Source organism: Corylus avellana, chromosome 1 (genome assembly GCF_965113065.1).
Source record: "Corylus avellana chromosome 1, dhCorAvel1.hap1.2, whole genome shotgun sequence".
NCBI lineage: Eukaryota > Viridiplantae > Streptophyta > Magnoliopsida > Fagales > Betulaceae > Corylus > Corylus avellana.
Window position 1 is genome coordinate 34239650 of NC_142490.1, and position 23238 is coordinate 34262887.

Below are 23238 nucleotides of genomic sequence, written 5' to 3' on the forward strand. Positions count from 1 at the left end.
TTACACACTTAAAAGATAATTTCAGAAAAAAAGCTGGAGCTTCCATAGATTTATGCTTTCTTGAAAAACAACTTAGTATCATGCTAAATCCTTTGAGAGATAAAAGAATTAGAGTAGATACCATGCCTAATTCATTACTTAGGGAGATCAATAGCTTAAGGAGTAGACACCATGCCCTTAGGTTGGCAAACATTAAGTATATCGATATAATCATTAGCATTGGCATATTGTTTATCTTAATTGAGTATGATTTGTGGTGGATGTCAAAACTCTAACCCTCGTTCTTATTATTTCAACTCAACCTTTTGATATCTTGCTGAAATCAATTAATTAAATTAGGAAATTACTTATACGCATAATTTACACAATCCTCGTGGGATTGATCTCATACTTGCCTACTATACTATCATTTTGATCTTGTGCACTTGCGAGTAAAACGTAGCAATTATTCACCTATTAATTTAGGTGGGTAATTGTCACAACAAGGGTTTAACAGAAATGATACCCCAAACATTGTAGCACTTTGTTGTTGAAAAGAATGAAGACAAACAATGGTTCTTATTCATAAGCAACCTTAAAAAGATAAACATCATCATCACAATCATTAGGGCATCCAAAATCAAATCACTCATAAATGTACAATTGAGACATCATATGTTCCGATAGGTGAAAAGTGAGATTAGCATAAAATTATGAGGCTTCAATTTAATCTCTAGACAAGTACCTCAAAATTCGTAGGAATCCCTATCAGATGAAACAATAAAGGCAAGATAAGCATCTTTCTTCTTTTTCTCTTTCTCTCTCTCTCTCTCTGTCTCAGTGTAGGTTGTGCAATGCTTAGCTCCCCTAAGCTTTCTAATTGACCCATGTAGCGAGTGTTAGGCCAGTGACTCCCAAACCAAATGGTTTTAGGGCACTAGATGTAAAACATCCCTAAGGGCTTATTAACTCAAGTCAAAAATAGCTATAAAGCCAAGCTAGCCATACCATTAACCAATCTGAACTTCACACATTTTTACGCGAACACTCAATGCTTAATGAGGCAAGAGGTCTAGTTACTCAGTGAAAAACTCAAAATGATCTTTTTTTTCTTTTTTTTTTCTTTCTTTCTTGCAAGCCAAGGTTATTCATCAATAGGACATCCAACAAATCTCAAAATGAACATGATTAAGCTCAAATAACATACCTCACAGAATATATGCTAATGTGCTCATGATAATTTAACTCAAAACAAAGCAAGTCTCTTTTGCCCAAAAATAAGTCAAAGGACTCAGATTTCTAATGAAATGATCATGTGTTCAACACTTTAAGCAAACCAATGAAATGCAAATCACAGTTACGGCTTAACTCATACTTAACAACAACATAGTACATATTTTTTTAATTTTTTTTTCAAGCAAGAAAATGAAACAAACAATTAAAAGATTACAAAAAAATGGACAACGGTATTTTTCTATATCCTTAAACTTGAATCACACATTGTCCTCAATGTGGGTAGAAATACAATACCGAAATGTGAAGAAAACCAGAGTGTGTAGAGGGAAAACGTCCCCCAAACTTACTCGTAAAAACACTTGTCCTGAAAATCACAACAACACAAAAAAAAAAAAAAAAAAAAACAAAACAAAATCAAATGACAAGAAATAAAAGGAAAGAGGGGTTGCCTCCCACAAGCGCTAAGTTTACTGTCTTTAGCTAGACTCTTCACAGCAGATCATCAGTTTGGATAAGTAGGTCCTCCAAGGGCATTTCTTCAATCTCTGGGATCTTCAATTCCAGGAACGATTTCTACCGTTGACCATTTACCTTGAAAGTGTTTCCATTCTTGGGATCCTCTATCTCAATGGCTCCATGGGTAGAGATTGTATGAACTAAGAATGGTCTAGTCCATCGAGATTTGAGCTTGCCTGGAAACAGATGTAGACGTGAATTGTATAGGAGGACTTTCTGACCAACTTCAAAAGATCTTCTCAAAATGTTTTGGTCATGGGCCTTCTTCATCTAAGCTTTGTGTTGTGCCAAATACTACCTAAATTAATAGATAATATTTAGAATATCTTGTATTGTGGAACCTGTAGTTGTAATTCTTGATAGTTAGTAGTTCTTGATAGTTTAACCTTAGTCTTGTAAGAGAAGTCCGATCAAACTCTAATTGATCCTTATCCGTAATTCGTTCCAATCAATTCCATTTCCAATCCATTATTCTACAAATCATTCAATCATCCATCCTTAATTCATACAGAAATTCCCAAATCAATAACAGGTGTGTTACAAAGTGGTATCAAAGCACTCTCTTGGAGAGCTTCCTGAAGTTGCCATGGCAGAAGGAACAACAATTTCTTGACAACATTGCATATCAGAAACAGAAAACAAGAAGCAAGACAGCAAGAAAAGAAAGCAATGAGTATTAGCAGAATGAGATTTCCAAGCTTTACAGGTAAAAATCCTAATACCTAGCTTTTTATGGGACACAAGTTCTTCGAATATCACCAAATTCCAATTCAAGACCGAATCCACGTTGCTGAATTTCATATGAAGGGGGAAGCACAATATTGGTTTTACAATACAGTTCATAGTGGATTATTTTATGATTGGGAGTCGTTTGTTAGAGAGTTGATGTACCGGTTTCGAAAGGAATTGCAAGAAGAACAAGAAGCGGATCAAAGGTTACATGAAGCAGATCATAGGTTGCATCAAGAGCTTCTTGATTTTGATGGATACATGGTTTCCGCCTGGATACGCAAAGCAAACTAGGTCTTCAACTATCACCGATCACCAACGTATGCAAGAGTGTACCTAGCCTTATTTCATATGAAAGGGGAGGCATTACTCTAGTTCAAGAATGTGGGTCAATCTAGTGGTGGTTGGGAAGAATTCTTGAACGCTCTTCAGGCAAGATTCTCTCAAGAGTGGCAACAACAAGAAAATGTCAGGCTATTGCAGATAACTAAAACCATAGCAAAAATCTAGAAAATTTGTCAAGAAAGTCGAGAGATTTGTCAAGAAAATCGAGAGAGGTTGGAGAAAATTTCTCAGAAAAGTCCCGAAGTAATAAATTTGCCTTTAAATGAGAAAGAAAGGGTTGAAGAGTCCGAGTTAGTCCCTATGAAGATCAAATCCATGGAGTTTGAGAAGATACTTCCAGTTGTTGAGAAGGTGGATACCCAAGAAGAATTCAAGAATGGAGCAGAGGTGTGGCTTCCCACATCGCCTAGGTATGGAGATGAGGATGTGCTTAAATATATACTACACCCTTAATGACAACAACGCGTTTTAAAGCCATGATGATCATGATCCCATCAGAACTTCGCAGTTAAACATGCTTTTGCTAGAGTAATACCAGGATGGGTGACCTCCTGAGAAATCTGATTTGGTGGAGCCAAAAGCGGACAATATTGTGTGTCATTGAGGTGGGGTATTACAAGAGGAGTGTCAAGAAATCGAGAACACATACAACTTGGAGCAAGAAGAAGAAGAAGAAGAAAACAAGATGATTCAAGAAACAGATCTGGTTGAAGATACCCACCATTCGTTCGATGAAATTCCTCAACCAAGCCAAATGAAGTTGAGCATCTCAAAATCTGTGGTAGTAAAGGTAATTCGCTTGTTAACTCCAAATTCAAATTGTTTCTAGAAGGAATTCTGCGTCTTTAACACCAAATCTTTGAAGAATTTTCATGATAGTGTTGAGCTTTATCAAAATGAAGAGAACGTAATGATAAAATGTGGGACCAAAAATTGGGGCTAAGGAAGGACATATTTTGGAAATATGATTGGTGGGTCTTTAAGACAAGGCGGAAAATAGAGGAAGTGGTGGGTTGGCTCATTTTTTGCGACTGTAATGATGTGGAGAAGTAGCTTTGTGGTCTAAAATTTTTTGTTCTCTTCAAACATAGATGGCACTGGAAGAAAAGAAAGAAGGAAGAATGGTGCAAGTCTGTGTGTGTGGAAATATGGCTAAAATTGTGGTTAGACTTAGAAAACATGGTACATTGGAAAAATGTAGATGATGCATGGGAGAGAAAGGGTTCAAAAGAATAATAAAAAAAATTTAATTTTTTTTTTTTTTTTAAAAAAAAAAAGACTGAGAAATTGAAAAGCTGTGCATTTGGCAGTGGCCTATGTGCGTGGCAGATGCACATGAGTTGCAATTGAAAAGCTGTAGGCTTGTTCAAATTTTCACCTTGAGGGGAGAGTTGATGGCAAGCCTAAGTTACAACTTTATTGACATTGTGGGTTGATTTGTTTTCCTTTGAAATTTCTCTTGAATTCATCAATTCCGAAAGTGGAAGGGCAGTTTGTTTTTTCCAAACTTGGGCATCGTGTTGTTTAAAGCCATTAACAATAGGCATTTTTGGCAATTGCAGAGCAATCAACATTAAAGAAAAAAGATGAAGGAGTTGATTGTGTAGGCATCATTAATGAGATATGTTTTTTTTTGCATCTCTATCTTTTTCAGCTGCACCTTGTGGGCAAGGTGCTCTTAAAGGGGTGAGTACTGTAACAGGTATGGTGAGCTAGATTATAAGTTGGGCTGGACAGTTGTTAGTCAGTTGGGCTTGCCAGCTGGAATCAAGTGGGCTTAACAACTTGGGCTTGACAAATGGTATATAAACCAAAAGTCAGTAGAAGTCTATTATGGAATATCTTGTATTGTGGAACCTGTAGTTGTAGTTCTTGATAGTTTAGCCTTAGTCTTGTAATAGGAGTCCGATCAAACTCGAATTGATCCTTATCTGTAATTCGTTTCGTTCAATTCCATTTTCAATCCATTGTTTTACAAATCATTCAATCATCCATCCTTAATCCATACAGAAATTCCCAAATCAATAACAAGTGTGTTACAAAATTCCCATCAAGGCCATCAAGGCATGAACCGTTGTTAAAGCATCTCAGCAGGTTTGCTATAAAACATGCTTTTAAAAGAGTAATGCTTTGGTGTTTGAAAATGTAACAGTTTTAGGGTATGTTTGGGAATGCGTTTGACAGGTTTAAAAGTGTGTTTAATACTCAAAAAGTCTGTTTGAATAATAAAAAAAAAACCATTTTAGTAAAAAAAAAAAAAAATTAAAAGCACTTTTAAGGACCTAAAAAACATAAAAATGGCCACACAATTTTGGCAAAAGCTTAAATCCAAAAAGTACTTTTTGACTTAAAAGCTCTATTTATTTTTTTTATTTTTTTTGACTTGTCCGTACAAGAGGAGGGAGGGGGATTCAAACTAGTGACCTCTACTTCATAAGGCGTTGTCTCCAACCGACTAAACTACCCATTAGGAACAAAAGCTTTATTTCTTAAAAGTGCATTTAGTGTGGTTTTGTTGTTGCGATTTTGTAATTTTAAATCAATACTCGTGTTTAAAATTGTGATTTGAGAACGCAGAAAATTGCAGATAAGAATTTTTTTTTTTTTTTAATCTCGCAATTTTAATGGATAAACTGTTGTTTAAGTTTTAAAGGCCACGAGGTTGTCAAACACTTAATTGCATTTTAAAAATCACATTTTAAAAATTTTATTTTTAAATCGCAAACTCATGTGAACCCTTAAATTCACTTTTGAATAAATTTATTTAACAATATCTTCTTTTAAATTTATTGAATTGAATCCGTATAAGAGATTGGCAAATTCACTATTGAATTTGTGAGATCTATATACGAGTCATCCAGATTCAATAATAATTTTTTTTTTTAAAAGATGTAAAAAAAGTGAAGAAAATTTACACCAAACACATCTTTTTTCTAAGTCACTTAGTTATGTTTGTTAAAGTATTTTGTATATATTTTTTTTTAAAGACAAATACATTAACAAACAACTCAAAACATAAAAAATCATAAAAACATAAAAATAAGGGGAAAGTCTAGTTCAAACTACTACCCAATTAAAAATATTCCCTCCAAATATTCAATTGCCCCAATGATGAAAATACCCTTAATAAAATAATAAAAAAATGAAAACAATTTAAAAAAAAAAAAAAACCAGGGTGTGAAAATTTAGAAAAATTTCGTTTTTCTTAAGAATTTTTTTTTTTTTTAGTTTTTCCAAATTTATTAAAGTATTTTTGTCTTATTAAAAAAATTTATGGTTATTTTTATCTATTTGTTGCTATGAGGGGACCTTATCAATTATTAGTTGTTGTAATTGAAAGTTTGAAGAGAATATTATCAATTTGGTGATAGTTTGAGAGCAAGTAAAACATTATATAAATAGGGGAAAATACAGAAGACGAAAATGCTCCTAAGGTGTGTTATAAAGTCGCTTTCCTTAAGAAAATATTTGTCCCCACCAAAATTGGTATGTAACAGGATTACAACAAATTTTTCTCCAGGATACAATAAAGCCCAGAAACTTCTGTGTTTTAACTGGGTTTTGCACAAACGAAATTAAAACTCGAAAATACCCTCATATTTTCTATTCCAATCAGAGACAAAAAGAAATTATATATTCAAATTTCAAAAATCAAATAAGGATATAAAGAGAATTGTATTATTAGAGATTAATCAATTATCTCTTAAAACAAATTAGATAATTTCAAATTTTGAAATTAAACTGCTGTTTTTGAATTCAACTACATTTAATCTGACCATCAGACTAAATAATAGATAATTATTTAATGTCAATTGTTAGATCCACAGTCTAGTAGACCTAACCACTGGATTTACCTAAGAAGCATCCTATCATTTAGATCAAACCACTAGATTGAATGATCTTGATCATCTAAAAATAGATGATCATGATCAGATCGCTCCGATGCTAAGTGCTAAGTGCGCCATCAAGGCATCACTAGCGCCCTACAGCCCACGCCACGCGCGGTACTATAACATGTACTAGGGTGTACCATATCATAGCTCATTTAATAGCTTGAGTTTGTTAGGCCTTATAAATGCTAACAAAATCTTCATTTAATGCTCTTTAAAGCCTTCTATTTAAAACATTCATAGGACACAAAATAATCTATAGGGTTAAATACTTCAAACCTCCATGAGGTTTTACAACTTTATTTTTTTTCTTGGGGTTTCATTTTTATCATAGGAAGTCCCTGTGGTTTTGATAATAGACCAAGTTAGTCCTCCGTCAGTTGACCGTTAGTTGACTTAACGAAATTTTACATGGACCAATCAAATGTTGACATGTGGCACCTACTTAATTTTTTTTTAAATTAAAAAAAAAGTATTTTCGAAAAAAAAAGAACAAAAAAAATTGGCTACCCTCAAATGACCAAGGGGGTGGCTCGGCCACCTCCAATTTTTTTTTTTGTTTTTTTCTTTATTGGGGGTGGTTTCGGCCACCCCCTAGGCTCTATGGGGGTGGGCCGGGTGGCCGACCAGTACCCACTGGCGGTGGTTTCGGCCACCCCCTTGGTACCAAGGGAGCCACCCCCTTGGAGCCAAGGGGGTGGCCGAAACCACCCCCAACCACCATTGGGGGTGGTTTCGGCCACCCCCAGTACCCACTATGGGTGGCTCGGTCACCTCCTTGGAGCCAAGAGCCACCCCCAATTGTTTTTGTTTGTTTTTTTTTTTTTTTTTTGAAAATACTTTTTTTTTTTTAATTTTAAAAAAAATATATATAAGTAGGTGCCACGTGTTAACATTTGATTGGTCCACGTGGAATTCTGTTAAGTCAACTAACGGTCAACTGACGGAGGACTAACTTGGTCTATTATCAAAACCATAGGGACCTCCTGTGATAAAAATGAAACCCGATGGGAGAAAAAATAAAGTTGTGAAATCCTAGAGGGATTTGAAGTATTTAACCCTAATATATATATTGAAAATATTTCAACATAAAATTTTTTAAAAAAATATTCATTTCTACAACACCTCAAAACATTTAAAAAAAAAAAAAAAACTAAAAATAAGATGATATTAACAAACACAATATTAATTTCTTTGAGAAATTATATAATAAACAAACGGACGGAAGCCCATTGGCCTGTAAATGCCACGTGCAACATGTCGGAATATACAAATGACGAAAAATCAAACAAAGAAAGTAAAGAAATGCCAAACAGCCAAAGGTGAGAAAAACATCGCTTTCACGTACCTTTGAGTCTTTCGTAGAAAGAGAGAAAAGAGAGGGGGGTTGGCTGAGGATCCTTCCTTGTGCCTTTGCCTTTGCTTGCATCAACTCCTCCTTCTCGTCAACGCCTATCTGAATTTCGCTTTTAATTCTTATCAATTATTCTGATCCTTGATCGATTACTGTCATGGCTACAACTGGGAACAAGAACATCAATGCTAAATTGGTAGGAACTTTAGCACTTAATGCCTCTTTATTTATTTATTTTTTCTTAAATTTTTTTTTGTTAGTATGTGCGTGTTTTCATGCGAATTCGATGTCGGCTTGCTTTGATTCTGAAGAATTTTAGTTCTTCTGTGGATAATTTTGATGCAATTTATGATGTGGGTTTAGCTTAATTATCAAGAATTTTGTTTGGTTTTGGATAATTTTGAAGTAAATTCTAATACGGGTTTGGCGTAATACTCAAGAATTTTGTGTGGATAGCTCATAATTTTGATGCGATTTCTGATTTTGGTTTGCTTCGATTTTCAAATTTTCTTCGGGTTGTGCATGCTTTTATTCAAATTCTGATGTCGGTGGGGCTTAATTCTGATAACTTGACTCAAATTCTGATGTTGTTCTAACTAAGTTCTCAAGGAATTTTTATTTTTTGTGTTGTGTATGATTTTGATGCAATTTCTGGCGTAGATAAAGCTCAATCCTTATTTTTCTTTTTTTCGATTGTGCATTTGTATTTGTATATTTTTTTTATCCCCGCTCTGTTATGGGTAACTATTATACTTAGTATTTGGTATTGTTATTTTTCCCTAGGACTGGTGCTTTTATGCAAAGCCAGATGCGCGTGTAGCATTTCTGTCTTCAAACAAATTTTGATTTCGGTCCGGATGATCTTGTGATGCTTGTCTCTTTCTCCATGCCAATGCTGATGTTTGCTTTGATGTTTTTATCAATTGGTGGGTGATTTCTGATTAAGTATGGAATATTATGATTGGGGCAACTATCATAGGGTATTTAGGTGAATCAGTACACTAGAACATAAGAATATTTAGAATCTTTAAGTTGAAGAAGCTTGTTCTGGTGTAGAGCTGGTTTGTTTAATTTTTCATTTATGAATAGGTTAATCATACCGTGAAGTGAGGATTTAAGCAATAAATATAGTTGTTCGTGTTATCTGTTTTTATTTTTCCTTTCTAATTTCCTTTTTTCTTTTGCAATTGCTCTGGGTTGATCCTGAGTTGCGTAATGGTAATGTTTGATGTTTTGCTTCAGGTGCTTCTTGGTGATGTTGGAGCTGGGAAGTCTAGTTTAGTGTTGCGCTTTGTTAAAGGGCAATTTATTGAATTTCAGGTTGGAGGCTATAAAGATTTTTGGATCTATTACATTTTCAACTGTGGCTTTGCCTCTTTGATACTGGAGGTTGACCTTTTTTTATTTTATTTATAATGATTGTAGGAATCAACTATAGGTGCTGCCTTTTTCTCACAAACATTGGCTGTAAATGATGCAACTGTAAAATTTGAGATTTGGGATACAGCAGGTCAAGAGAGATACCATAGCTTGGCACCTATGTACTACAGAGGAGCTGCTGCTGCAATAATCGTGTATGATATTACAAACCAAGTAAGTGAATTATGAGAAAATGAAATCTAGCTATCTGCAATTGGATGTAAAATATTGTACTACCTCTGATTGTACATTGTTGCAATTAATGTTATGGCTTTGTAATTGATGTAGCGTGACTTAGTGGATTGCAGCGAATAACAACATTAAGCAGCAGATAAATACTTTTAGATCATGAGACTAACAAATGATCTAAGAAATCTTTTTGAAAAGCTAGATACTCTCTAGGTTTTGAAGGAAAACAAAGAAAAAACTCAACTCTGAGTAATTTTTATTAAACAAACTCAATAATAATCCAAATCTCCATTTCTGGAGGCTATAAGCATGTATTTATAGCTCCAAGACTCCTAGACCTAATAAAACTACAAAGTAGAGTCCTTATTAAAAACCTATGAAGTGTGTCCGGATGGGACATACACCCTATCCGGACAGGTAAATAAAAACGAACGGAAAGCAAAATAACATAAGGGTGTCTGGACGGCTAGATAGCCTGTCCGGACGGGGTTTCCAGAAACCCCAAGATCGCACCCCTGTCCGGACAGCTAGAGGCCCTGTCCGGATGCCAATTTCCAGAAACTGCTTCATCGATGGTGTGTCCGGACAGGCTGGACCCATGTCCAGACATGACTTTCAGAAACCTTCCTTTAGGTCCCTTGACCTACATCAGTAATGGACTAATAATGACAGAGCAGTTGTGTTATGTGTTCAAGTTTATGTTAAAAATTCAACTTTAATATGGGAAGTGGGTAGGTATAGAAAGACAAGAAATTTAGTAGACCTATTTTTGATTCAATACAGTTCTATATGTTATGCAACGATCATGAAGCTTAAAATTGGATAATAATGATCAATTTTTTATAGCTTTGGATTGTATTTATAAACTGTGAAATGTACATAATAAATAGTTTCTCCCTTTTAGATTTCCCATAATCAGGGATGATGGCAGGAGTTTGGTCTAGGGGTGTTGGGCTGGACTGGGATTTTTTTAAAGCCTACCATTAATAAAATGATAACAAAGCCTATGAAATGACAAAAAGCGTTTATAGAATTAATTCCTACTCGTAATAGTTATACATTTTTGCAAAGTATACATCTATTATGAGCAGAGAGAGTACCTGAAAAGAAAAATTAGAATGTATGTTTCTAAAAAGCCTAGAATCCCTTTAAAGTCTACAAAAAATCTTGACATTATAAACCTTGAAATGTGAATAAATAGGAGTTGACTCGTGTATAAGTTCACAATTTAGACTCCTAGAAGGTTTTGATGTCTGAAGCATGGACGAACATGGAGGGGGCCAGAGGCCACTAAAAATTGGAATAAAACAAAAACTTTAGGTTTTATTTTTTTATTGTCCCCAAAAATTTGCAAAAAGAATTAAAATTTTAGGGATTTTGTCGTCATTTTATTCATGGTACCCCCCAAAAAAAAACAAATACCCTGTCCCTGGTCTGAAGCTATATTCCTTTTTCCTAATTTTTTTTCTTTCCCTTGTGTGTGTGAGAGTCTCTATTTTATTTTGTACCTTTCCATCTGAGATTGCTACTAGGCCTTAAGGTACATAGCCTGAGAGTGGAAACCTGGGGGCAAGCAATGTCTTCATTTCAAAATGGTGATATGGTTACTTAATTTATACTCTCTTTATTGCAAATATATGAAGTACTGTTTTTTGAATGTACACTGAAATATGTATTTATATAGATGCCAACATATATAATCCCATTCAAATGTTGAAAATCATTATGCAGATGAATGTTGTCATTAATGAAGGTTATCCTCTTGGGAAGTCATCCATTCACATGCATTATTACCTATTATTTCATGTTGTATGAGCCATAACTTGTCCCTTGACAATATTTTAATAAAGAGAAAAGAATGAAATAAGAAATGGTTTCCCTTGTTAGCACATTGCTAGATGAGTTGGTGGAAAATGGGTTTGTATTTGTATTTATCTACTTAGTCTTTTAATACAATAGCATTTGCAACCTTCAACACAAGGGTTGTCAATGGGCTTTTCATCATCAGCTTAGGCAACTCATTTATAGTTGCAAACATATTGACGTCCACCACATCATCATTTTCAATTTTATCAGCATTCTATTATACTACATCGTGTTTAATCATATGTTTGTTGGGCAATCAAATCCATCCACTCTCAAAACCATAAGCCCAACAACTTCTTAGAAAACTTGGACATAATCTTGCTTTTTCAGAACAGTCCCTTCCAGTCCTCCAATTCTTCAATAGATGCTTTAATTTAGACCTCAAGGGTTATTCCTGAAATGTTTTCAAAAGATTGTTTCAAGTATGTTCTTGATGTTCTCTCATATTATTACATATGGATTGAAGGAGATTTTCTTTTTCTCTCTGTTGGATGGAATTTTGGGAAGCTGCAGCGTCAGAATGAAGTTTGAGCTTATGACACTGATATTTATGGATATATTTCACTTGGGAATTTTTTTTTTTTTTTTTTAAAAAGTGCTTGGCATAGAAGACAGTAAAGAACGTGTTAGATACATGCATTGCTTTGGATCAGAATATATGTTTGCAGGAAGATTGCCCCAGCCCTGAACTGAAAAGGGCAACAAACGAAATGACGGCATACTTTAGATATGCTGGCGTTTACATATGGTTACACACATGCACAGAACGAGAACCCCGGGGGGGGGGAGGTGCTACTTTGTAAAGAGCAGGACACTTCTTTTATTCTAATAGAATTTGAAAGTTAAGTTTAAAGCATTAACATTAGATTATTTGGCTAAAGGAAATGGTCTAGGCTTGCCTAGTTGGAGACCTTAATGTGTATCTCTCCTTGTATACTATATGAAGGTATTGATTTCTTGTATTTACAGCTGAAATTTTGAGATGCTTCGATGGTTATTGAAAGTGGAGAATTACGTTAATAATGCCTACTATGAAAGTTTCATTATTATAATTCAATTCAAGCAATGTTTCAGTTTCTTTTCTTTTCTTTTCTTTTAGGCCTCATTTGAGCGGGCAAAAAAATGGGTCCAAGAACTTCAAGCACAAGGTAGCATTTTACATTCTATGTTGTCTGTAGACAAACATGCTTTTATGTGAATATACCTCTCTCATTATTAGCTATTGCAAAATTGTCTACAGTTGACATTTCATGGTCCCACTTGTGATTTTGTTACACCATTAATTGAACATACTTTGTATTGACTGCAGTTGAAGAAAACTCGCATTATTGCTAACTGGTTTATTGCTACTTTATTTCTTCCAAAATTTCTTTAGTAATTTTATTTTCCTTCTTGTTGCCAAAAGGCAATCCAAATATGGTCATGGCACTGGCTGGCAACAAAGCAGATTTACCAGACACGAGGAAGGTGGCAGCAGAGGCAAGTACATTATTTGTTCTTTGATTAATGTGCTTCTTAATTGTTAATTAGTCTTTATTTCCCTTGTGGTAAATCAGTCAATGTGTGAAAGCTATAGCAGCTTGTGAAGATCATAAACTTCAGTTATTTAAGAGTGAATCACTTTTATAAAGTTTAAAATGTATGCCTAGAGGTTAGAGTATTTGGTGATTTTGAGAGTTATTTTTTTAGAATATATGACTCATCATTTGCTTCATGATTCTGTGAGGTGGCGGGGGCAGTGGGTTTTGGCAATTGACATGCTTGTTGAACAAATTCTTTTCTAGTTTTTTCTCTCGTTAGAAAAATAAAAAATGTAATGGAAACAAGAAAAAAAAATGGATCAGATGGAAAATACAAAAGTAAGAGATGCGACTCTAGCATAAGAAAAAGCGGTCAAGATGGAGCTTATAACCAAAGAACAGGGTTGTTGATGTTCCACTATCTTGTAATATTATAATGCTGATAACACATATAGGTTTTAGTTTCTTTTTTGCCTTGTGTGTGCCTTTTTTTTTTTTTTGGGGGGGGGGTGCGGGGGGCGCCTTATTTAGGGTTTGGTTTCCAAATTTTAATGTTGAATCAGCCTCGTTTGACAGTATCACATGCCAAAACTGTCTGTTATCTGTCTTCTTCCTCACATGGGGACAATTTTCAAATCTGAATATACATTTTAATTCCAGTAAGATTGCAGTTAATGCAATTAAAATGTCATCTTTTGTTGAATGGTTATGTGTAAACCTTGCTGGACAGACACTTATTTAGTCATAGAAAAATACGGGAAGTTCTAATTTGATATCTAAAGTTTAGATTGCAATCAAGTCATCAAATAATTTAAAAGTTTGGGATTAGGTATTTTCATTAGTCAGAGGTGACTGTGAATCTGGAGGGAGCAATTTTAACAGACATGAGATATGCTACAAGAACAGTTATCCATGTGGTCTACAAAAAATTTATTGAATTTAAAATTTTGTTTTGTAATTAAGTAAAACAAAAATTTGTAGAAGTCTTTGTTGACATATGACATATTATCAATTTTCTTAGGTTAGATAAGTGTGCAAATGTTTGAGTGGGCTTCTGTTAGCCACATCAACTGCAATATGAAAGATTATCATGACAGATCATCTATTTCTGTCAATTGGACTATGGAAGGATGTAATTGTGGCTTTTTATATTATTTAGAGACGTGATTGCAAATTTTTTAAAAAAATTTAAAGATCAAATTGAAAGTTCATGTATTTTCAAGGACTAAAATAGGTGTTGACCCAACATTATCCCCACATCTTGGTAAAGCCTGTTAAGTGGCTGATCTATACGTGTTCCGTGAGGGCAAAAAAGGAAGAAATTATAAAGGAATGAAAAATGAGTATGCTATGTCTATTTCATACATTTTTAAAGGCTTTGGTAATGTAGTTTGTCCCAGAGAAGAAGTAAACATATGAAAGTAAATGAGTGTGCTATGCTTATTTCATACATTTTTTAAGGGCTGATTGATGATATAGTTTGTCTCCTTGGAGATTGATATTATGCATTAATGAAGGAATTATGTTTAGTAATTCTAGACTATATCTCGGCCTGGAACCTGTTTCTGATTAACATATCAATTTAGTTTTAATTTTAGTCCACATGTTTTATGTTCAGCATTTTGTGTTGCTTATGTGGTTGCTACTTTTCTTCCAGGAAGCACAAGCATATGCTCAGGAGAATGGCCTTTTCTTCATGGAAACCTCTGCAAAAACTGCAGCCAATGTCAATGATGTCTTCTATGAGATCGGTATGTTTCTAGGGGGGATTACTTAAAAGGTGCCTTGCGTGTCAAAACCCAAGTATGAAACTGAAATATGATGTAAAACTATTAAGTTGGTCATTTAGGTTGGGGTGTCAGCTCCGTGTTCCGGAGAAAGTAGTTTATATTGTATTCAGGCATCAATGAGTCTTGTATTTTATATCTAGTTTTTTTGTGATTTCTGTTTCTGTATTAGGACTTTACGGGATGATGTGGGCCCGTAAGTTATTTAAAAGAAAGTTTGTCCAAATATTTCTGACCTGTTGAAAACTTATATAAGGACGGACGACACAAAATTCCCCTTTCTCTAGAAGGATTAATTGCTCTCCTGAGTGGTTGCACATGTGTAGTTTCTGTGTTTGTGAAATTAGAACTGATTAGTTTGCTTTTTTTGCTGTGCAGCAAAAAGACTACCACGAGTCCAGCCAGCGCAGAATCCATCAGGAATGGTTCTTATGGATAGACCTGCAGAAAGGGTAGCAAGTGCATCGTGCTGCTCTTAAGGAGATCTTTGGTACTTTTGCTAGTTGCCCAGCTCTGTCTGTCGTCTTGGCGCTGTGATGCACTGTAGAAATTAAACGTTTTCATTGCCGAAATTTGTGTGTCCGGATTCAGTACTCTGTACATGCATGTGTTTAGATGGTTTATATTTCTGGCAGTAAATGATTGTGGATATCGTCTTCTCATTTAATGAAATGGTGTGTTTTTTCCTGAGGACACGGTATGCCCCACGCCCTGTAATCTGGGTGGGTTAGTAGCCTTCCTTGTTGTACGTGTTGAAGATCTTCGATACTTAAAATATATATATATATATATATATATATATATATATATATATATATAAGAAAAAAGTAACTCATAATCTACATGGAAATATGTAATGGATATTGAAGCTTTTAGAGTCAGGCTTTTCTTTCTGGGTTTGTTTGTTTGTTTGTTTTTCTTGCAATCCCTTGCTGCCACATTGACTTCACAATTAGCAAGATGAAGTTTTGATTAACGCTACACACATACTCACTTTTTTATACCAATTTCTTCTCACTTAAGTGGTTTTTAAATTTACTATTGAATTTGTGATGGATCTTTATTGGGTGTGGAGAAATGGGTGTCGGGAAGTAGGAGTATCTATAGCATTACTCATAAGTGGCTTTTAAATTTACTATTGAATTTGTGAAAGCTACTTATTGAGTGTGGAGAAATGGGTGTCGTGAAGTAGGAGTATGTATAGCATTACTCATAAGTTATAAGGTGACCACCTTAGAAGAACTGGTATTTTGAGGCAAGTAGTGGATGTGAAACTGCAGGGATGTAATGATTCTTAAAATATTTGGATATGAGTAAGTTAAGTGAAAAAGCTTGTCAGAGCAAGCCGGCGGGAAATAGCTCCTAAGTCAATTATCAATTCAGAAAAAAGAGAATGAAAAGAGTTTTCACTTGTGATGGGAGCAAAAGTCCCTGATACCTGCTTCAGGCATGCTATTATAGAGGCTGAATGTATCGGTTGCAATCAGTGTGCGAACCAGGCAGAGCCCAACTTATATATATATATAATGGGTAGAGGCTTCTACTTTTCAGCCCATGAAGCCTGTTCAAACCCACTACCAAAAATTATTTATGCTATGAGACTTCCACTTTTATTTACTATATATATATACAACCCATGACAATATGACATGTTTCAGCCAGAAAGGTGTTTGATTGACTCAATCATCTGCGATAAAATCTCTCTATATGGAGCAGCCGAATGAAGGATCCTTACTTTCAGCACAAATTACTTTTTGAATTACATTCTTATGGGAACCACTTAGAACTCACAAAAAAAAAGAAAAAAGAAAAGTAAACCACTTAGAACTATATATTTTATGAACAGTTACAACCCATGGCATGTACTTGCTTGTTTTTATTATTATTATTATTATTTTATTTCTTCTTTTTCCAACCAAAAAGGTGTTTGATAGTTTAGACAAGATGTTGGAAAATGAAAATGAACCACCAAGGGTGTGGTCCAGTGGCACTTGGGTTATCTTAGTGGGGTTAGATTCTAAGTTTGAATACCGCAATAGAAAGCGTTTATAGTTATTGGCTTGTCTATTGGCTTGGGTGCCACTAGCGTCTTTGGGAGGGCTAGTGTTATGGCTAGATCGATTTTGAAGGAATGCTTGCAGTTCTCACCATCTATGCCCTTTTTAAGTGCTGCCTAACGAGTAAGTGCTACTATGGTAACACCAAGGTACGTAGAGTAGCGACTTTGGTTGCCTCCTCTTGCATTTTTAATTAGAAAAAAAAATGTTGGATAATGACAACATCCTTTGGAGTAAAATTTTCAAAATTTGAGTATATTTCATTATTTTTGTACGTTAAAATATAAATTAAATGATTAAATTCATTCATTTCTATCGGCTTAAACTTTTAAGATATGTAGTAGTTTAACATAGTATTGGGTTAAAACGTGGTTACGGTTAGCGGTTATTGACTAAAACAACTAACCGTAACCGCCTAGGCGGTTAGTAAAATTCACTAACCGCCTCCACTAACCGCTTAGACGGTTAACCGGCGGTTAGCGGTTAGTAACTCTAATAACGGTTAACCGCTTTTTAAAAGAAAAAACTAAAAAAAAAAAAACGAAACGATGTGGTTTCTATGGTAATGCCTTCAAAAGCTGTTAGCGGTTAGCAAGCGGTTATTAACTGCCAACATTTTCACCGCTAAGTATATCGAAGTAAAGGTCTGAGTTCAAACCTTGTCTTCGTCAATCACATTTAATTTCAATTAAATATTTTACATGTACACGTGAGGAGACAATACAAAGATTCTCTTCATTTTGAATGTCAAGATTTAATGTTTGTGCATATAATAATGGAGTATATAAAATCAATGTTAGCAGGTCTTTAAAAATTTTAAATAATATGGAGAGAATCATAACCCCACTTGAAGAGAAGTATTAAAGTATAAATTATGATGCATTTGGGTCCCAATAAAGCATATAATATATCTACTACGTTAGGCTCGATCGCTTCAACGTAGACAACGAATGGGAAAACAACCTGGTTATCCCCGACACTTTGTAATTAAATAATAGTCGTGAAGCAATGCACGAAAATACATTAATCATGTCGAACAAATGGCCTTTTCAAAATGAGATATGATAGAATTTAATAAAAATTTTATATTTTGCTCATAAAAGTTCATGTGGCAAGATGCCACATTATTTTATTTTTGTTTAGTCTTTTTTCCTCCACAAAAAAAATGATGTAGCATCTTGCCATGTAGACTTTTATGGGCAAAATGTGGAGTTTTTATTAGATTGAAGCATTTTTCTTTCAAAATATACAAGTTTTTAATTGTGTAGACTCGGATTTTGCTTATTTAGAACGTACCGATGATGAATATATGTATATGTACTCAAGCAATGCACGAAAAGACATGACCAGCAGCCTCTTGTTTCTGCAATTTGTTCCATATATATATAAATTGTCATACTAATCTTGTCGAAGCATAGAGAATGCGTTTCTCAATAGATTTGATCCATGCGGCTCCACCAATAATATATAAACTTGTTCCAATACAAACTTGGGGCTGAAAATGGTAGCTTGATAATTGTATAGTTAGAAAGCTGCATATTCGATCGGTATTAAATATAAGCACCAACACTAGCTAGCTGTGACAAAAAAAGATACGATTAGGAAAAAGAGAAAAAGAGCTGACGAACATATATTATAAACCCATGACCTGTGAGTTGTAAGGGTGGACTTCTAGCTGTCTCATAATATCTTATTTAGCTTCAACTCCTTCAGAATTACTGGTCGATTGATTTGGCTCCTATTATAGATGTATATATACAACCATCTTTCAATCATTTTTTATTTTTTATTTTTAAATTCAATAGATCAATCAATAGATTTGTAGACTCGTGTAGACTATACACAAATTCAATGTGGATTCATCTATATTCACTATAGAGATGGTTAAAAGATGAAAAAAAAACAGAATGAATTCTATTGGGTCATGGATCAGCTTCATAAGGCCCAACGGATCCCGAACCTGATGTCAGCAAGTTCACCAACCCGAGAAGGCCTTGGACAGCTTAGCCCGATGAGGTCTCAGACGCCCAGTTCGAGACTCAACTTATGGGCTGAAATAGTTAGGAGTCAAGGGGTAGGTCGGTCATTTCGGAATAAGGATATATCTATATTCAATTTAAATAAGGTGATCCCATCCCACATTTGAAAAAGCTATCTACAACCAAGACCACTTATCAACATATCAACTATCCCTATACAAACGGGATGGGCTATCATTCAAATTCAAAAGGTTATCTACCCTCATCAGGATGCGTGTTAGTTGTCGGTGCCTAAGCTGTACATGTCAGACCGAGGACTACTCGGTCATCCTCATCCAACGTCAATCGGAAGCCATATCCCTTATTCCACGATCTTAGGCTACTAAGATCACGAAGTGGCTAACAAACCCTATCCTTCTCAAATAACTGCATGACAGATATTGAGGGATAAGGGATCCAAGACGTACGGGGAATCAAACTCCATTTCATGCCTATAAAATGCAAGTCACTTTCAATGCCAAGGTAATTGCAACTCTTGCTCCCTAGCTTTCTTGTTGCTTGCACACTATCAGATTATTGACTTAGGCATTGTAGTATCCCCGCCGGAACACCACCGGAGACTCTAATCTTATTGTTTGCTCTTGTGCGAAGGCCCAACGCATCCTAAGACACCGCGACAACACCCGGAAAGTGTGCCACGTCACCCCTCGGAAAACTGGGCTTCAAGAGTTTGGTGCCGTCTGTGGGAAACGATTTCCATCAGTTCTTATCATACACAATCCATAATCCGATATGGTCCAGACACGTGCAACACATCCTTTGCCGGAAGGTCAAGTCGGGATGCCCGACGCGACTGCAACGCCTCCAAAGCTTGCCGAGTTCATGAAGCAAATGACTGCCTCCATGGATGCACTAAAGAAGCCGAACGAAGACCTTGCCACTAGGCTCACGGTTGCTGAAGGCCATAATGGCCGAAGGGTTCGTGAGCGTGAAGAGAGGCGCGAGAAGGAACATGAAGAAAGGCGTGAAAGGGAGAGGCGTGAGCTTATCCGCCAAGGCAAACAGGTCCAGGACCCCAACCAAAACCGGAACCACAATCAGGGGGATAGTGCCAGTCCAGTTCATGGCAGCCGTCATACCACTGTTTAGAATGAAAGGCCTCACCGCGAGAGGTCTCATCGTGAAAGATCGCACAATGACAGATCTCATCGTGAGAGGTCTTATCGTGATAGATCTCATCATGCACGGCATAATGAGACCGATGTGAATGCCGAGCTGAGAGACTTGAAGAGGAAGTATGTAGAGATAGCTGATAAGATGGCTAACGGAGATAACATATTGATGGCCGAAGAGCTCATGGAGAACACAAACTTGCCCTTCACAGATTGGGTTATGAGCTTCCCCTTACCTGACAAGTTCAAGATGCCTCATATAGATAAATATGACGGCAATGGAGACCCTACGGAGCATATGGAGAGTCTTCGGGAGCATTTCATCCTCCATAGAACCCCAGATGAGATCTCATGCCGGGCGTTTCCATTAACCTTGGCAGGAGTAGCCAAAGAATGGTTTGCGAGACTTCCTGTCAAATCTGTGGACAACTTCAAATCCTTGGGGTGCCTCTTTCTAAGTCAATTCTTAGCCACCTAAAAGAGGAAGAAAAACCCAGCTTACCTGCTTTCTATTGTTCAAGGAAAGGATGAGTCTTTGAAGAACTTCATGCTCAGGTTCAACAAGGAGAAGTTGAAAGTGGAAAGCCCGAGTGAGCAAATGATACTTGATGCTTTAATGCATGGGCTAAGAGCCGAGGGGCCATTGATGGCCGAATTAGCAAAGAAGTCTACATTGGTAACTCTCCGTCAGTTTCTAAACAAAGCGGAAGAGTATATCAATCAGGAAGAAATGTTGGGGCCTTGATGAAGTCCCAAGAAAAGGTTACCCAAGAAGCTAGGGGTAGCACAAAGGTTGTACCAGTAAGCTTTAGAAAAAAGGAGGAGAAAAACCCAAAGCAGCAAGCCAAGAAGACTCCTAAACTGAGGACCGACCCTCAGCGAAAACTCAGCAAGTTTACTCCATTGAACACTAGTATGACCGAGGTGTTAATGGAGATCAGAAGAGATCTTGCCTTTAGATGGCCAACAAAGTTGAAGGGTCACTTGCCGAAACGTGACTAGACTAAGTTCTGCGAGTACCACAACGACCGAGGCCACCTGACGGAGGAATGTGTATCTCTGCGCCAGGAAATAGAAGCTTTCATCCAGAATGGAAGATTGGTGAGATTCCTGGCAAGAGAGAGGAATAGAGGAAGAAATCCTTAGTGGCCCATATTACTTGAGGGAAACCAAGAAGCTCCCGGAGGCCGAGACCAAAGGCAAAGGCATGATAACAGTCCGAGAGATGATCGGTATGCTGAACCAATGCACAATCGACAAGCCGAACTGAGGAATGATCGGGACGCGCATCCCCCACCTTGGAATCAAGATGTGGTGGGAGAAATTCTTACCATCGCTGGCGGGATGGTTGGTGGAGGAGAGCCTAGCTTTGCTAGGAAGGCTCATGCAAGAAGAGTGTAGAAGGAAGAGGTTCTTTTCCTTGAAAGGCCTTCCAAGGCCCCAAAGCGAGATTCCATGGTTCTGTCATTCTTTGAAGAAGATACAAAAGGGGTAATGATGCCCCATGATGATGCACTAGTAGTGACAGTGATGGTGGCTAACCATGCGCTCCATCAAAATTTGGTGGATAATGGAAGCTCGGCTGATATCCTCTAATGGCCAGTTTTCAAACAAATGGGCATTGATCGTGTTAGGATCAAGCCATTTAGTTCCCCTTTAGTTGGATTTGCAGGAGAGCAAGTCCAACCCATCGGGCTCATCTCTCTCCCAGTGACAGCAGGAATAGCCCCTAGGCAGTTGATGTTGTGTTTTTGTGACCAAAAATATCAATTATAAAAATAACCACTCGCAATAGGACGAATCTTTGTAGGATACGGCTATAGAGAGGGTGTCGAACCTCAAGGACTGCAGGGGTTTTATTATCAAAATTTGAAAGATCAAAGTTAACTTAATTAAAAGGGGTTTTGATTTGATTTGCTTAAAAACTAAAGTGCATGAAAATAAAAGAGATTTAAAATAAGACAGAGAGAGTAGGGTATTGACTTCACCTCTATCCGCACAACAATGGTTAATCATAATTAATCCCATAAATTCATTCTATGCATGTTATAAATAAACAAGAAACTACCTTATTAAAGAATAAGCATAATCTATCTTCGGTTGGCACGGATCGTCCACCTAACCACTAAGACGCGGTACGACCCGTCTTCCCTAGGTATAAATTATCAAATTCTATAACAGGATACATACAATCAATGAATAAGTGTAACCCATCTTCGGTTGGCACGGACTGTCTACCTAAATTACACTAAACTAGGGTGTAGTACAATCCGTCTTCCCAAGGCATGGCCTATCAAATCCTATTGATCATATGTCAATTAAACCCATTGTATAACCATCATCCTCATAATCACAGAAAACAAGAATGATTTGAGATCAACAAAAGTAAAATACTTTCTAAGACAATAGAAGAATTTCACAAATATTGATTTTGGAATTTAAGAGCAATTGCATTTAATAATTAAGAACATAAATCAATTGTAGCAATCCTCATAATTATACAATCAACATGCATAAATTGAAAATCTAGAAATTAAATACAATCAAACCATTGTGCTTGGAAAGGGCTACATCAATACCCCACGAAGGGGTTTAGCCGCTCATGATCTCCTAAGCTCCAAAGACAATTTTACTGAATTTTGCTCTAGAAGCGGTGTCTTTTTTCTCAATGCTTAGAGGCCTATTTATAGGGCTTAGGAGAGTCCTAGAAGCCCTAGGAATCCTATAAATTTCGGAGATTTAAGTCCAAGTCCAATTATGATAAAGAAAATCTAAGTCCAAATCAGAATAGGATTCGCCCAGAATTGCGTTCCTATCTTGCAGGGAAATTTTGGCAATGCGGCGCTCCGAATTAGGAAAATTCTATTTCACAATGATTTGTAGAAATTTGAGTTAGCTTTCCAGTGCCGCTTGAATCACCTCAATCGGATATTTGAACTGAAAGTTATGGCCAAAATACCGAGACGTATGCAGAATCCAAAATTGAATCCAATCCGATTTTGACTCCAATTTGAGAAATTCCGAATTAATCCTTTTCTTTATTTGATTTAAACTTAACCATGATTGGTTAAGTTTAACCATATCTTCTAGGTCTTCTCAAAGTGTGCTTTTAAGCCCAAAATCAATGGAATTAATTGCATCTTTATTTATAACCTGAAAACACAAAAACAAAACAAAATCAAACAAATAACAACGCTAAG

At 36.1% G+C, this 23238-nt stretch overlaps 1 protein-coding gene across 1 annotated transcript; it reads left to right on the forward strand.

Moving 5' to 3' along the window:
- Positions 1-8010: 8010 nt before the first annotated feature.
- RHA1 (Ras small GTP-binding family protein) lies at positions 8011-15520 on the forward strand. The gene is made up of 7 exons (XM_059582974.1): positions 8011-8245; positions 9292-9369; positions 9475-9642; positions 12623-12671; positions 12929-13002; positions 14701-14794; positions 15209-15520. The coding sequence occupies exons 1-7, from the start codon at positions 8207-8209 to the stop codon at positions 15307-15309; spliced, it is 603 nt and encodes a 200-aa protein (XP_059438957.1). The 5' UTR covers positions 8011-8206; the 3' UTR covers positions 15310-15520.
- The last annotated feature ends 7718 nt before the right edge of the window (positions 15521-23238 follow it).

Excerpts from the sequence above, each read along its gene's own strand:
- RHA1 (XM_059582974.1), top strand. The coding sequence starts at position 8,207 with ATGGCTACAACTGGGAACAAGAACATCAATGCTAAATTG. Across the intron at positions 9,370-9,474 it reads GGCAATTTATTGAATTTCAG|GAATCAACTATAGGTGCTGC; the intron begins GTTGGAGGCTAT and ends TAATGATTGTAG. Across the intron at positions 14,795-15,208 it reads TGATGTCTTCTATGAGATCG|CAAAAAGACTACCACGAGTC; the intron begins GTATGTTTCTAG and ends TTTGCTGTGCAG.